At 48.5% G+C, this 14,383-nt stretch overlaps 1 protein-coding gene across 2 annotated transcripts in view; it reads left to right on the top strand.

Moving 5' to 3' along the window:
• atm (ATM serine/threonine kinase) overlaps positions 1 to 14,383 on the top strand; it is a 28,720-nt gene that overhangs the window by 8,135 nt on the left and 6,202 nt on the right. For both annotated transcript variants that reach the window (XM_048980186.1, XM_048980187.1), the window contains exons 23-49: positions 173 to 287; positions 371 to 541; positions 1,243 to 1,418; positions 1,670 to 1,913; positions 2,010 to 2,128; positions 2,779 to 2,905; positions 3,055 to 3,254; positions 3,340 to 3,514; positions 4,149 to 4,313; positions 4,810 to 4,942; positions 5,031 to 5,126; positions 5,238 to 5,409; positions 5,496 to 5,637; positions 5,823 to 5,999; positions 6,552 to 6,729; positions 7,261 to 7,372; positions 7,453 to 7,611; positions 8,440 to 8,548; positions 8,976 to 9,064; positions 9,136 to 9,238; positions 9,349 to 9,497; positions 9,586 to 9,690; positions 10,199 to 10,318; positions 11,112 to 11,346; positions 12,660 to 12,824; positions 13,368 to 13,487; positions 13,630 to 13,847. In XM_048980186.1, coding sequence (XP_048836143.1) covers positions 173 to 287; positions 371 to 541; positions 1,243 to 1,418; positions 1,670 to 1,913; positions 2,010 to 2,128; positions 2,779 to 2,905; positions 3,055 to 3,254; positions 3,340 to 3,514; positions 4,149 to 4,313; positions 4,810 to 4,942; positions 5,031 to 5,126; positions 5,238 to 5,409; positions 5,496 to 5,637; positions 5,823 to 5,999; positions 6,552 to 6,729; positions 7,261 to 7,372; positions 7,453 to 7,611; positions 8,440 to 8,548; positions 8,976 to 9,064; positions 9,136 to 9,238; positions 9,349 to 9,497; positions 9,586 to 9,690; positions 10,199 to 10,318; positions 11,112 to 11,346; positions 12,660 to 12,824; positions 13,368 to 13,487; positions 13,630 to 13,847 — 4,074 coding nt within the window. The remainder of the gene's footprint in view (positions 1 to 172; positions 288 to 370; positions 542 to 1,242; positions 1,419 to 1,669; positions 1,914 to 2,009; positions 2,129 to 2,778; positions 2,906 to 3,054; positions 3,255 to 3,339; positions 3,515 to 4,148; positions 4,314 to 4,809; positions 4,943 to 5,030; positions 5,127 to 5,237; positions 5,410 to 5,495; positions 5,638 to 5,822; positions 6,000 to 6,551; positions 6,730 to 7,260; positions 7,373 to 7,452; positions 7,612 to 8,439; positions 8,549 to 8,975; positions 9,065 to 9,135; positions 9,239 to 9,348; positions 9,498 to 9,585; positions 9,691 to 10,198; positions 10,319 to 11,111; positions 11,347 to 12,659; positions 12,825 to 13,367; positions 13,488 to 13,629; positions 13,848 to 14,383) is intronic.

The raw sequence follows: 14,383 nt of genomic DNA, 5'->3' as shown, positions 1-14,383 counted from the left end.
GACCAAACGAAGCTTTGTGAACCACTCGCTGTATTTTCTGACTCCACTAGATGGTGCTCTCTGTTCAAAAAATGGCTCTCGGCATGCCCCAACGCAAACCAACGCAAAAAATAAATACAGTAAATGGTTCATGTAGCTTCCTTTAGCTGTCACTATTTGTCTGTGTCCTCAGACTCTTCCTGGAGATATTACCACGCCACCTGGAGGCGAAGAAGATGCTGTCGCTGCAGCTGCAGCAGGCCGCCTTTGAGAAAGTGTACCTGAAAGCGCAGGAGGGAATGCAGCTGGTAAGGACGGCCTGGTGGGAAGGCGGCGATTCTCGCTGGCCGTTGAGAGAGCGTAACATGATGCCCGCTTGCGTGTCCCGCAGAAAGGCGGAGCCCCGGAAGAGCAGCAGGACGAGGTTTTCAACCGGCGCGCCACCCTGTTGAAGAGTGTCTCAGGGATGCTGGCCTGCAGCCCTGTCTGCGAGAAGCAAGCCCTGTTTGCCCTCTTCCAGGCCCACAGGGAGAACAGCATCGACCAACAGCTGATCAAGAAGGCAGGCCTCTTTCCAGAGCTCCGTGTATCTTGCACCCCTCCCTCCCTGTGGTCGTCGCCATTTGCATTGTACTCATTGTGTCATGCATGTTCGATCAACAGACTGGTTATGTCACATTTCCCACAACTCCAGTTTTGTTCCCCACATTTGACTGTTTGTGTTACATAGCCTGTGCTGCTCCAGTGAAAGATAAAAGCAACCAAATTCAAATACCATACAGATATATAATGGAAATGCCTAAAAAAACGTCTGGAAGGCTCTTTAATAGTCCTTCTGAGTAAAGGGCGAGAAAGTAAATTTTCCATCATACGTTGCTTAACGAGGGGATACTTTCTGAGAGATGCGTTGTCAGGCGATTTCGTCATTGTCATAGCTATAGAAGTAGATATTCAATCTAAGCAACTAGTGGAGGTAAGACCAACCAATCGGATGTCTTGGTTTCGCCTCCTCTACTATCTGACTGATTATCTCTCTGAACCAATCAAAAATGAACCAATCATTTTTTCTTCTGCAGCTCTGTTGTAATCTTATTGGGCCGCTGTCGTGTACGAGGTTCATATATACCATATTTTTGTGTGTGTGACAAATAAAATTTTGAAACATAAACTTTTATGCTGTGACCCACTATAAGTGTCGTGTGACTACAAATGGCGAATGTTTGCTTAATGTCTAATATGTCGTATGTGGGTGTTCCCTCTCAGGTCCTGCGGAGTGTGGCACAGACCCTGGGCTACAGGAGCCCTGAGAACTTGGTGAGGTCCCACTTGGACTACCTGGTCACAGAATGGCTGCGGCAGAGGCGGACGGAGCCGGGCTACACGCTGGAGTCCTTCCCCTACGCACTGCTTGGTCATGTGACCCTCGAGGACTTTTACAGGTTTGTAATCACGGACGAAGGTTCCTGTCCGATTGTGCGTGAATTAGGTGATGGATTGGACAGCCATAGTCTTTTATTTAATAAAGTATTGCTCAAACTATTCATTATAAGTTTGAGTTTTAAATATTAAATATCAATAAATGATTTGGTGTCCTGGTTACCCTGCCCAGGATAAGCAATGAAAAGATGTATGGGTGGGTGGAAGGTCTCAGTAACTGAGGATTTTCTTCCTTTGTAACGTCTTGACCCAGGTCCTCCTACCATGTCCTGGTGCCGCATTTGGTTTTTCTGGACGATTTCGAGCAGGTGAAGTCCATCGGCACCATGCTGAATTTGGACTGGAAGCAGCTACTGGCCAACTGCTTCCCCAAGATCATGGTGAACATCCTGCCCCATTTCGCTCTCCCGGCCTCCGACAGCCAGGTGGCGGCGCAGAGGGAGACGGCGAACCGCGTGTACGACCTGCTGAAGGATGCCAACTGCCTCGGAAAGCAGGTGAGGGCGGAAGGCTGCTCCGCGTTGCGGTGGTCATGGGATTGTCCCCGACTTTGCGTCATTCACGAGTAAAATATTGAAATTCTTTGACTTTAGCAAATAGACAGCCTGATTCACAGCAACCTGGCGGACATTGTAGTGGAGCTGCTGATGACTCTGTACGAAGAGGCAGGGCCCGAAGCAGAAGGGGGCGGAGAACTGCACAGGTTTATTGGGTAATAATCTCAGATCTATCAATTGTATTCAAACTGTGGTTTATTAAGGCTTGGGGTGAAACAGTTCAGAGAAAACCTCGGTTTTGGGTTCAGGGTCCAGTGCAATTTTGGCACAACAAGGAAAACCGATGTCGTCACTGACGAGTTAGCATGCCGGATGTGTTTCCAACAGCATGTATGGGTTCTGTATAACAGAGCTGACAGACGGCCTTAGTCTTGTCACCTACTCTCTGCAGTGTTGGTGTATTTTAATGGGAAACCAAAACGTTCCCAAACCACCGATTATGACTGGCTGTAACCCGCATTAGCCGTAAGCATCACGGAGCCGCAAGTAGCGCAATGTGTTTAATGTTGAAAATCTATATGTAAATTTAGGTTCCACCCGTACAGAGTTGGGTAATTCAGGTCCAGAGAGTAAAAGTCCAGACCGGGATTCAACCAACCAGCTGAGTACTCTGTGACTGTGACTCTTTATACTCAACTGGTTTTACTCTCTGGATCTGAATTACCCTACACTGCCCTACTCTGCACCCATATCAATAAATGTATTCATTTAAATGTGCATACCGAACTGAAAATGACGTTCCGAATTTCACATGATTATGTGTATCGTTACAGTGTGTTAGAAATGAGTTCTGGTGTTCCTTCAGGCAGTTGGACCCCGCTCCAAACCCACCGTACTTCAGTTCCTACGTCATTAAAGCCACTCTGGATTACCTCAGCAAGTGCCACAGCACGAACGTCCGGTCGCTGGTGGCCATCCTCTCTAAAACCCCGGTGAGATGTCCGCACCATCTTAAACCCACATGGGCTGTAGCACTGGACCCATGTTGACAGAATTCCCTTTACACCGTAGCTAGCTTGGCTGTTACCTTAAAAGACAGCTTAACAGGTATGTTGTGGATGTTTCTGTCCCGCCACCCCAGGTCTCCATCCAGAAGGTTCTGTTTGCCATTTGCCAGAAGGCATCAGAAACCACCAATGCCTATGAGAAGCACCGCATCCTTCTCATGTACCACTTATTTGTGAGACTCTTGCTTAAGGAGATAAAGGATGGTCTGGGTGGAGCCTGGGCTTTCATCCTGAGGGACATCATCTACACGCTCATCCACCACATCAACAGCAGGTTAGCAGCCTAATTGCACTTTAATCTGCATCTACAGCCATCAGGTTTAGGTTTGACAGTGCAGTGCTTGCCCTGTCGACCCCAGGCCAGTTCACCTGGACGAAGTGTCCACCCGTAGCTTCTCCCTGTGCTGTGACCTGCTGACCTCCGTGTGCCGGACGGCCGTGCAGCTCTCAGTGGACGCTCTTGAGAGCCACCTGCAGGTTATTGTTGGTACTCTCACAGCCCAGGTGACCGACCAGTCAGCTGTATCGCAACAAGTAAGAACCTACTCACTGTGGACTCCATAGTACTATAGACTAAGGAATCGAAGCACAGATTTTAATTAGTGAAATGTTGCATAGAGGGGTTAGTTGTGCAGGAAGTTTGCATGCATATATTATGTTCTGCGCAGTGTATTTTTGTTTGGGTACTGCAAACGTTCCATAAAGACCCACACAGCACAGATGCTCCTCCCTTTAGGTTCAGCTTAAGATTTTCCCGACTTTGCGATGGTGCAATACTGAAGAGCATTCAGTAGCCGCCTTTGAATTCCAGTCTGTTCACAGGCTATCGATATGTTCTGTCCTGCTTTCTACTGATACTGGGCCATATAAGCATTCCAACCATCGACGTGTTCAGTCTCCGTAGTGTAAACGTTTCGTACAGTATTTGTTTTTTTTTCCTGTGGTTAACAAAAATAACCTTGCAGTCATTTACGTACTTTTCAATTAACGCTATTTAGTTAGTTGCAGTAATTAATTCTTTACTTATTCAGTGACAGTAGTTATTTTCTTATCTATCGTGTATTCATATTAGACTTACAGTATTTTTCACTTTACGATGGGTTCGTCAGTCGAGGAGCGGCTGTACTGTGTGCGATATTATTCGACGTGTTGGTGACTGCGGTTTAAGGTTCTGGACCTGCTGAAGTTCCTGGTGATCGACTGTCAGGACAACGAGCGTTTCAAGCACGCTATCCAGCACCTGGAGCCCTTCCCAACGGGGCCGGCCTTCCGGAAGCTGAGGGCCTCTCAGCAGGCACTGAAGTACAGCGAGGGGACATTCACGCTCAGAGAGGTAACAGGAAAGGCGAGGAGATGAAAATCACCCGATGGATTATTGGCCAAGTTTTGTTTAATCATTAGTTTGTTCTTTTCTTTTGAGTTATTTACTTTATTCAGCTACAGTTGTATATTCATGTTTTTTATAGCTTTTTTATATTTACTTGATCTGCCCATTTTTTTATAATCTTTTAGGAAATGCAGTGTATGAAAGACGATATTTGCTTGATGATATTCTTGATGCATACCAGCAATGTAAACATAATTCTTAAATAAACCAAAAAAATATTATGGTTATTATTATACTGAGTTTGAGTGCTCTGCAGTTTTGTAGTTATTATTCATGCTCTATCAATGCCAGTGCATCTGAAATACTTGGGAGATGATGAGTTATTTATGAACTAATCCCTGTGCTTAATTAAGCTTAGCTTGTTCATAAAGCATCACACATAGAGTGAGGTCACGACTGCGGTTCTAGGGGAATCCCACAATCTCTTTCCTGTACATTTCAGGAGATCATCCACTTCCTGTCTGTGTCGCCCTGTGACACCCTGCCCATGACGAGGCTGGAAGGCCTGAAGGACCTCAGGATGCAGCTCAGCACTCACAAGGGGGCGATCAGGAAGTTGCTTCTGGAGTGCCAGGGTGGGCCTGCAGATTTAAGGTCTCCCCTACACCCAGGAACCCACTTCAGGGAAGAGCTGACTTTGCTTTTGTCTGGTTCCGTTTACAGCTGACCCCGTGGAGAGTGTCCTCATGAAGCTGGTCCTGAACCTTCTGCAGATTTCTAAGATGGCCGTCAACCACCCTGGGGGAAGGGATGTTTTAGGTATGTACCTGCTGTAGTGGTGATGGACTGGACCAGCATGCTTGCATCTGGGACTTTTTGGCTTTAAGTCCTACCAGAACCACTGATTCTGATGAGGCATCTTCTCTGCAGAGGCTGTTGGGAGCTGCTTGGGAGAATTGGGGCCTGTGGACTTGTCCACTATCGCTCTCCTCCATGAGAAAGACCAGGTCAACGCCAAGGCCGCGAAGCTCTTCCCTGACTTGGAGCTCCAGTGGACCTTCATCGTGTTCAACTGCATGAACAGTGCCCTGGTTCACCCATGGTAAGGGTCCTGCCTGGCTGTGAGGTGTATATCACCTCTGAAAGGGTCCAGCCCGGTTCGTTATCTAAGGCATCCATCTCTGTCAGCATTAAGGTGAGGCAGGCATCTGTTCAGTGTCTGAAAGCCATCCTGGCCACAAGAATTGGGGCGAAGTTCTGGGAGGTGCACAAGGACAGCCGGGACCCCATGCTGGTCTATTTCAGCCCTCTGCGGTCAACAAAAAGGAAGGTCAGTCATCCAGCTATTTTTAAAGGGTCAACATAATGAGCAGGACATTATGAATGACATCTACCCAGAGTTTGGGCGTAAGAGGAGAATCAGGTTGTAGAAAGAAGGCAGGAGAGTGTTGGATGGAAGGTTATTTTAGGCAACATACTGGTGTCATGCAGGAGATTCTAATGTCTTGTGCCCAGACGCTGGAGGAAAGAGCTGAACCGAAGCCAGGTTCCAGGGAGCAGTTGGACATCTCCGAGCTCTGGGTGCCCCAGCAGAATCGACACAGTGTTTGGCTGAAGAGCCTCTGCGTGGCCCTCGTGGACAGCGGGGGGGTTACGAGTGAGGCGCTGCTTCTCTCACGCCCCCTGTGTGAGGTGAGCAGGGCCGGACCTGACAAATGCCGATTAGGGCCCCTTAAAGGATATTCATGCATCAGACGCTTTTGTTCAAAGTGAGAAAATAGCACATCAGTAATAAAACATGCTGTCAAAAGTAAACCAGTGCAGCGAGACTGAACTCTCTATGAATGCTCAGGTATGGGAGTAAGCAGTATTGGAGCAGGAGCGACACAATATCGTTTAACAAAGCAGGAGCCTAATAACACTATTCTGTGGCCAGAAGTTCAACATTAAGAACATACAGGGAACGTGGACAGGTGTCAGTTAGTAGAGGAATTCTGAAAGTGATGGGGCAGAAGGAAGATGGGCCAAAGTGTGAATTCTGGCCAACAACAGTCAAAAATCTGGTGATCCACAGGGTTTAGAAAACTTCCCGATGGTTACATTTTAATAATGTGAGCTTCATAAGTTTGTGACTGTTTAGTAGTGATGTAGTATTTTCCAAATTATGTGCAGGATAATCACTTTGAAATGTGAGTCCCGCACTTGGTTTAAGCCGCTTCTCCACTCTGATGTTCTGGCCTTCAGGTGAAGACGGACTTTTGCCAGAAGGTTCTGCTGCTCTTTATCCACGACATCCTGCTGCACGACGCTGACGGCTCCTGGAGGGCTCTCCTCTCCAGCCACATCCGCGAGTTCTTCACCTGCTTCTCCAGGGCGGTCTCTGCCTGCAGCCGCTCCACCACGCCCCTCCCTGCAGATTCTGGTCGGTCACCCCCTATCCACTCCCCCCCCCCCCCCCCACCTAGTTACCCTCCCGGAGAAATCCTAAACCTGATACCAACATAGCAATTAAGGTGCCAGACATGGCCTCTGCAGGATCAAGTTTAGGGGCCACTTGTTTATGTAGATTTTAATCTGTTGATTCACTCGAGTTATTTGCAGTCAGTGTCCATCCATCCATCCATCCATCCATCCATCCATCCATCCATCCATCCAACAGTTTATTCATTACATGTTTGTACGAGTGAATAACCCGATGTATTTATATTTTAATTTTGAACATTAGAAGTTGGCTGTTTACAGTAAAAGTGTACATAAAAACTGCTTTGACACTTAAAAATATTTAGATTTTTGCTGACAACTCTTATTATTACTTAGTTTTGTCTAAGGCACCTGTGTATTTTGTAGGAATATGTATTATGGAAACAAATCCTTCTCGGTTTTAGATTAGATTCCTCGTGCTTAGTATTTGGGACTTGGTGCCTTACAATAAAGCCTGAATTTATTTCCTCAGGAAGTGAATCGGATATTTCAAACCAAGGGTTGCTGGACAAATCCTCTCTTCGTACGATGCTGGCCGTCGTCGACCACCTCCGGCAGCAGAAGAGGCCTTTGGAGCCCGACAGGTTGGCCTGTGTTCCCGGTGCCTCACCTTTGCCTGTTTGTTGCTCGCTGTTACTGTAAGACGTCGTGTGTCCTGCCCTAGCATCACCTATGGGACAGTCTGCCATTCAAATTTCTGGCTGGACCTGAACTACCTAGAGGTGGCCCGGGCGGCTCAGTGGTGCTCCGCCCATTTCACAGCGCTGCTCTACACCGAGATATACATGGACAAGATCCGATCCGACATGGAGCAGAACCAAAGGTACATCTTTATAGCACCTGCCACTCGTAAGCCGCCGTGATTCCAAACCAACTTGTATACATTTTATAGCCCTTTTTCTAATTTCCAAAAATCTGTAGCAATTCCACTTTGATTTGTTAACCTTAGGGATGATTACACCAATTACTAGTTCAACTTGAACATGAACATGTATTAATAGATACCACAGTCAAGCAACAGAAACAGTCTGTACAATAAAAATAAAATGATGAGCTGATTGTGTTGTGGTTAGCCCTGTGTTAGCACTGTGCTATTAGCCCTGTGTTAGCACTGTGCTATTAGCCCTGTGTTAGCACTCTGCTATTAGCCCTGTGTTAGCACTGTGCTATTAGCCCTGTGTTAGCACTCTGCTATTAGCCCTGTGTTTGCACTGTTAACTCACACCTCTGCAACCAAGGTTAGGGTCTTTGCCAGGGTTCCATACATGTGGAATTTGCATGTTCTTTCCGTGTCATCATAGGGTTTCCTCTGGGTTCCCCCGTTTCTCCCCCATAGTCAAAAAACATGCAAACGTGAACTGTAACTGTCAGATTGCCTGTAAGTGTGAATGGTGTGTGTGTGTGTGTGTGTGTGTGTGTGTGTGCGTGCGTGCCTTGTGATTGGTTGGTGTCCCATCTTGGGTTATCCTCTGCCTGTAAAATAAGCGGGTATGAAAAATGGATGGGGGGAGGGATGGATGGATGGATGGAGGGTTGGATGGAGTATGTAGTTTTTAGTAACTATGCAACAAATCTTTGCTTTTGACGTTTACGGCCTTACCCGTGGTTTGCGTTCATTTTCCCCCAATCGTATGAAACCTTCTCACCTCAGGACCCAGCAAAAAGTCTCACGGAGAATCGTATTCGAAGAGAGCAGTCAGAACTTCTCCATCGCCAGTCTGAGCGAGAGGAGCATGGAGGCTTCCGGCATCAGCCTTCAGGTGACATGAGTTCATGAATTAAATCCAGTATTTCCTGGTCTGTCAGTAGTTCCCAAGGCAACTGAACAAACTCCTCAGTAATGCTGGCTCAGTTCTGGGGGTCATCTTTGACCCCCGCCCCAGCTCTCCGTCATTGAGCAACGCCTCCCCTCACTTCCATAAGATTGTTTTGCTATAGAGGAGTGACTTCACTGAAACACTCCTTGCTCCATGGCACATGGGGAAACAATTTTTCAGGTCTTTCATTAAGTCTCCTGTTTTCTTATGTTATACGGTTTGTTTTATTGATTTGTACCTTTACTTCTATTATTTCTTCTGTCCCTTTTTGCTATCAGAATCTGAGATGCTGCTATGTCCCAGTGTTCCTCTAGGGGGCGGTAAAGTACCATCTCATCTCTCATCTCTCATCTCATCCCTAACTTTGTAGGACTTGCTGATTGAGGCATACAGGAGTATTGGTGAGCCGGACAGTCTGTATGGGTGCGGCGCAGGGAAGGTGGTCAGCCCTATAACGAGGTAACTTGTGTGCACTTTAGGTATGTGTTTGTGTGAGAGGTTTAAAAAGTGACACGTTGGTCATGTGACAGGATCAGGACCTATGAGCATGAGGCCTTGTGGGGGAAGGCGCTGACGTCCTATGACCTTCACTCCAGCCTTCCTGAGGTCACACGCCAAGTGGGGATCTTGGAGGTGGGTGGCGCTATGGAAGTTCAGCTGGGGGCAGTGTGTAATTTCTGCTGGATCCTCTAGAGGCCGCCAGACAAACAGCTTCTAACTCAACCTCCTTTCCCTCCACCCAGGCTTTGCAGAACTCTGGGCTGTGCAGCACTCTGGCCACCTACCTGCGTGGTCTGGAGAGCGAGGGGGTGGAGTGGGGGGCGGAGCTACGGGAAAAAAGGTTCCAGGCAGCCTGGAGGAGTTCGCAGTGGGACTGCGACTTGTCGGAGCGGTCAGCAGCCGTGCCCGTGATGTCATCGCTGGGGAAGAGGAAACGGCAGCTGGCCTGCTGACTTCTGCGTTCTCCTCTTCTGTTCCAGGAGCGAAAAGCTGGATCCCGGGTTCAACGAGTCGGTGTTCTGCGCCCTGCGAGCACTTAGGGACAAAGAGTTCTCCGCCTTTGACGGAATGCTGAAGCGTGCCAGGTGAAAATGCCTACGGTCACGTCGAAGTTGAAACATTTCCCACTACTCTTGTTAGAGCCATAGTCCGGTGTTTTCATCTCCTGAGCCATTTCCCGGGTGAAGGTCTTGGAGAGCTTGATGTCTGTGCCAGGCGTTTGGATGTGCAAGACGCACATTTGCACACATTGACCCAGCTCTGACAGCAGAAGAGACCTTTAGCCTAACTTCTTGTCTTTGGACTGTGGGAGGAAATTGGAGTACCGGAGAAACCCACGTGACACCGGGAGTGTCTTTTGAGTCACCTCGCCACCCCAACCGCCAAAGCATATAGTTTAATTTTCGTATTGGTCTTGGGATCAGGTATCATAAACTGTATCAAAGGAAAAACCATAGCTGAGATCCACTGAAATATAATGCGTTGGATAAGGGCTTCTTAGGGTTGAATTGGGGTTATGTCCATAGAAATGAATGGCGAGTCCCCACAAAGATATAGATAATCTGTGTGTGTGTGTGCGTGCGTGTCTCTCAGGTACTCCGAGGTGGAGGAGCTGTGTCGCGGCAGTCTGGAGGCTGTATCCTCGCTGTACCCGACCCTCTGCAACCTGCAAAGGGTCAGCGAGCTGGAGAGCGTCGGCCTGCTCTGCTCCAGGTGACTCATGGTGCCCCCCGGCCCCCGTTTCACCTTCACGGGACCTTCGCTTCGCCCTGAGCGTCTTCTAGCTGTGGGACGCGTCGGCTGGCTGAGTTTCCTTAAAGTGGGAAACGGTGTTTCCCAGCCCGGTCCTCGGGGACCCCGGACAGTCCATGTTTTTGCTCCCTCCCAGCTCCCAGCCAATCAGGAACACTGAATACCTGGGTCACATGCGCTAGGAGCTGAGAGGAAGCAAAAACATGGACTGGGCCGGGGTCCCCGAGGACCGGGTTGGGAAATGCTGTCTTAAAGGTTTCGAAGCAGGTGGTGAGGCTGATTCTGCATGTCTGTCTTGTTCCAGAAAACTAGTCTTCATTGTCCATGCCGGTTTTGCCACCCATCTGCCATTTGCATGGTTGCCCACTGCTTTTGCTACTGCTTGATAGTATGAACTACTCTGAATCTTTATCATATGTTCATTAAAATGTTCAGTTCATAAAAAAATGCATATCTTATATATTTAGATCTTGCTTGATATACCCCAGCTTCTTAGCGTTTGTAGTGTGTGGCTCTGTGAATTGAGACTCTGCACCCGTGGTTGTGAATGTTGTTGGGTCAAATCCCATACAGAGTTATTTCACCACTGGGCCATTGAACGAGATCCTAATTGCTTATCCTGCTTTCTTAATTGTTTGGATAAAAGCATCTACTAATTATATGAAAGTGTATTATAAAAAAAGCTACTTTTGCCCAGTGGGATATTTGGGTTTGTTTTGGGTTATAACCCCGCCCTCTATTTATCCTCATGAAGGTCTGTGACAGAAGCTGGTCTGGCTGAACTGTACAGTGGCTGGCAGCAGCACTCGCAGCTCCTGATTGACAGTGATTTCGGCCTATTGGAGCCGATCATGGCCCTGCGCACCACGACGCAGGAGCTGCTGATTGGACGGGAGCAGGCGGGCGAAAGGAAGGAGCACCTGCACATGGGTCTGACCTCGCATCTCATGGAGATGTGCAAGCTGGCCCGCAAGGCAGGAAACACTCAGGTATGCGAACGCCTCTGCTTCCTCTCTTGTGAGAACCATGAATGTGTCGGCGGCATTTGGATCCCACAGGTTTTTGGTTAGGTTGGCCTTTGTCCGAGTTGATTTGAAGAGTTGGAATTCTGTGTTAAATTTAAAAAGTACGCAGCCCTGTTGCTTAGGACTCTGTACCCGTGATCAGGTGTTTGCCAGTTTTTTTGCCAAAAAAAAGAAAGATAAAGAAAAAAAAGATGTTTGCCAGTTGTAATCCAGTGGTGTCCTTAAGCAGGGCCCTTAACTCCCAGTTGTAATCCAGTGGTGTCCTTAAGCAGGGCCCTTAACCCCCAGTTGTAATCCAGTGGTGTCCTTAAGCAGGGCCCTTAACCCCCAGTTGTAATCCAGTGGTGTCCTTAAGCAGGGCCCTTAACCCCCAGTTGTAATCCAGTGGTGTCCTTAAACAGGGCCCTTAACTCCCAGTTGTAATCCAGTGGTGTCCTTAAGCAGGGCCCTTAACCCCCAGTTGTAATCCAGTGGTGTCCTTAAACAGGGCCCTTAACTCCCAGTTGTAATCCAGTGGTGTCCTTAAGCAGGGCCCTTAACCCCCAGTTGTAATCCAGTGGTGTCCTTAAGCAGGGCCCTTAACTCCCAGTTGTAATCCAGTGGTGTCCTTAAGCGCAGGGCCCTTAACCCCCAGTTGTAATCCAGTGGTGTCCTTAAGCAGGGCCCTTAACCCCCAGTTGTAATCCAGTGGTGTCCTTAAGCAGGGCCCTTAACCCCCAGTTGTAATCCAGTGGTGTCCTTAAGCAGGGCCCTTAACCCCCAGTTGTAATCCAGTGGTGTCCTTAAGCAGGGCCCTTAACCCCCAGTTGTAATCCAGTGGTGTCCTTAAGCAGGGCCCTTAACCCCCAGTTGTAATCCAGTGGTGTCCTTAAGCAGGGCCCTTAACCCCCAGTTGTTCCTGGCACATTAGCTGATCCTGCTGTCTGAGCCACACTTATGTCGCTTTGGACAAAAGTCTCTGCTAAATTAAAACCCTTCGATGCAGCCGGATGTTTTGCCTAGAAGCAGTTTAGCGCCATGTACCTTGTTAAAGATGACAATAAAGCGGACAGAAGGTTTGGCTGTGAGACCAGATGTTGACCCACTGTGCCACCCTGCAGAGGTCGGTTATACAAACTTCTCCATGCTGAGAAATCATGCAGTCATCCAGAAGCTCCAGCTGTTATAGAGAAGTACGGAGCACCTGGGAGCAGTGCCCAGCCCAGAGTTCAGCACCTCATCTGCTCCCTGGCTCCCCCTGCTGGCTTTAACACAGCGCGCTTCCGCCCCCGCAACAGCTGGCGGAGCGAGCCATGTTTCAGATGAAGCAGCTCGACGGAGAGGGCCGGGGCGCAGGACCGTCTGCGTGGCAGCTGGAGGAGGCCCAGGTGTTTTGGGCCAAGAAGGAGCAGGGCCTGGCGCTGGGAATCCTTCAGCAGATGATAGAAACGCTTAGTGAGCAGGTGAGTGTCCTGAGCCCCTTCGAGAACAGACACGGATGCTGTGTTTTAGGGTCTGCAGCGGCGTCTTTATAAGCCATCCATCCATCCATCTCCCAAACCGCTTATCCTACTGGGTCGCAGGGGGGGTCCGGAGCCTATCCCGGAAGCAATGGGCACAAGGCAGGGAACAACCCAGGATGGGGGGCCAGCCCATCGCAGGGCACACTCACACACCATTCACACACACATGCACTCCTACGGGCAATTTAGCAACTCCAATTAGCCTTAGCATGTTTTTGGACTGTGGGGGGAAACCGGAGTACCCGGAGGAAACCCCACGACGACATGGGGAGAACATGAAAACTCCGCACACATGTGACCCAGGCGGAGACTCGAACCCGGGTCCCAGAGGTGTGAGGCAACAGTGCTAACCACTGCACCACCATGCCGCCCCCGTCTTTATAAGCCTGGCCAGGCAAATACGTTTTCTGCGGTGTTGAACTATCCCATCACCTTTGTCTCATTCAAGTCGCGTCACTCTCTTTTTCTCTTACTCTTCGATAGGTGCAGTTTGACTCCACTCTAATGCCAGTGTTGGCTGAGTGTTTGAGGCTCTGTGGTAACTGGTTGGCAGAGACTTGCCTGGTGAGCCCTGGAATTGTCCTGGAGGAATATCTAGAGAAGGTAAAGTTGGCTTATGAATGGAACGCTTGCAAAAAACTTTTATAGTTATCAACTGCAGTGTTCTATAATTCCATCCAGCCCTTTGCAATCTAACCTTTTGAATACGTTTTCATAATAAAGCACTTGAACAATGTTTTGACAGGCAGTGAAAGTGATAGAGAACCACCGAGACGGAACCAGCGCCCAACTGGAGAGCCAGAAGACCCAGGCCTTTCTGTCGCTGGCACGCTTCTCGGACGCGCAGTACCAGAGCATCGTGAACTACATGAAGTCCTCCGAGTTCGAGAACAAGCAGGCTCTGCTGGAGAAGGCCAAGGTGGAAGTGGACCTCATGAGGGAACGCAAAGTCAACCTCAACAGGTGATCTTGCTTCACATAGAATATCAATGAGTTCAATATCAGTCTGAAATGATGAGAGACCAGCACATTGTGTTGATTCCCGTTTGGCCACATCTCTGTGTAAAAGCAGGAGACGTTGAGTTAGTATCAGGGGAATCTTGTCTGGGTAACAAAAATGGTCCAGTGGTACATGGAGTGGGGTCTAATTGTTATATCAATGAAGACATGGTGAATTCATAGGATTGGCAAGTAGACCACAGAAATGACGAGGCAAAAGCAGTGGTTCACAAAGTTTTTGGACCAATTACCACTTTGGAACAAACCAAAGCACCACAAGGGGTGAAAAACGTAAAAGGTCACAGCAACCTGAATCACTGTAAAAAAAAATCATAAAAAATTACCATGGTCTTCTTGTGTACCACCCGGGAGCACTTTGAGTATCAATGGCCGTACGTCTACTACAGATTGAGTTCCACTGATCTAAAGAATAGCTTGAAGCGAAGGACGTTGAATATATCCTACTGGTTGGTTCATTGGTCCTGAATAAATGTTGGGTG

Source organism: Brienomyrus brachyistius, chromosome 17, assembly GCF_023856365.1.
Source record: "Brienomyrus brachyistius isolate T26 chromosome 17, BBRACH_0.4, whole genome shotgun sequence".
NCBI lineage: Eukaryota > Metazoa > Chordata > Actinopteri > Osteoglossiformes > Mormyridae > Brienomyrus > Brienomyrus brachyistius.
The sequence above is the reverse complement of the archived record's forward strand: the minus strand, read 5'-3'. Positions and strand labels throughout refer to the sequence as shown.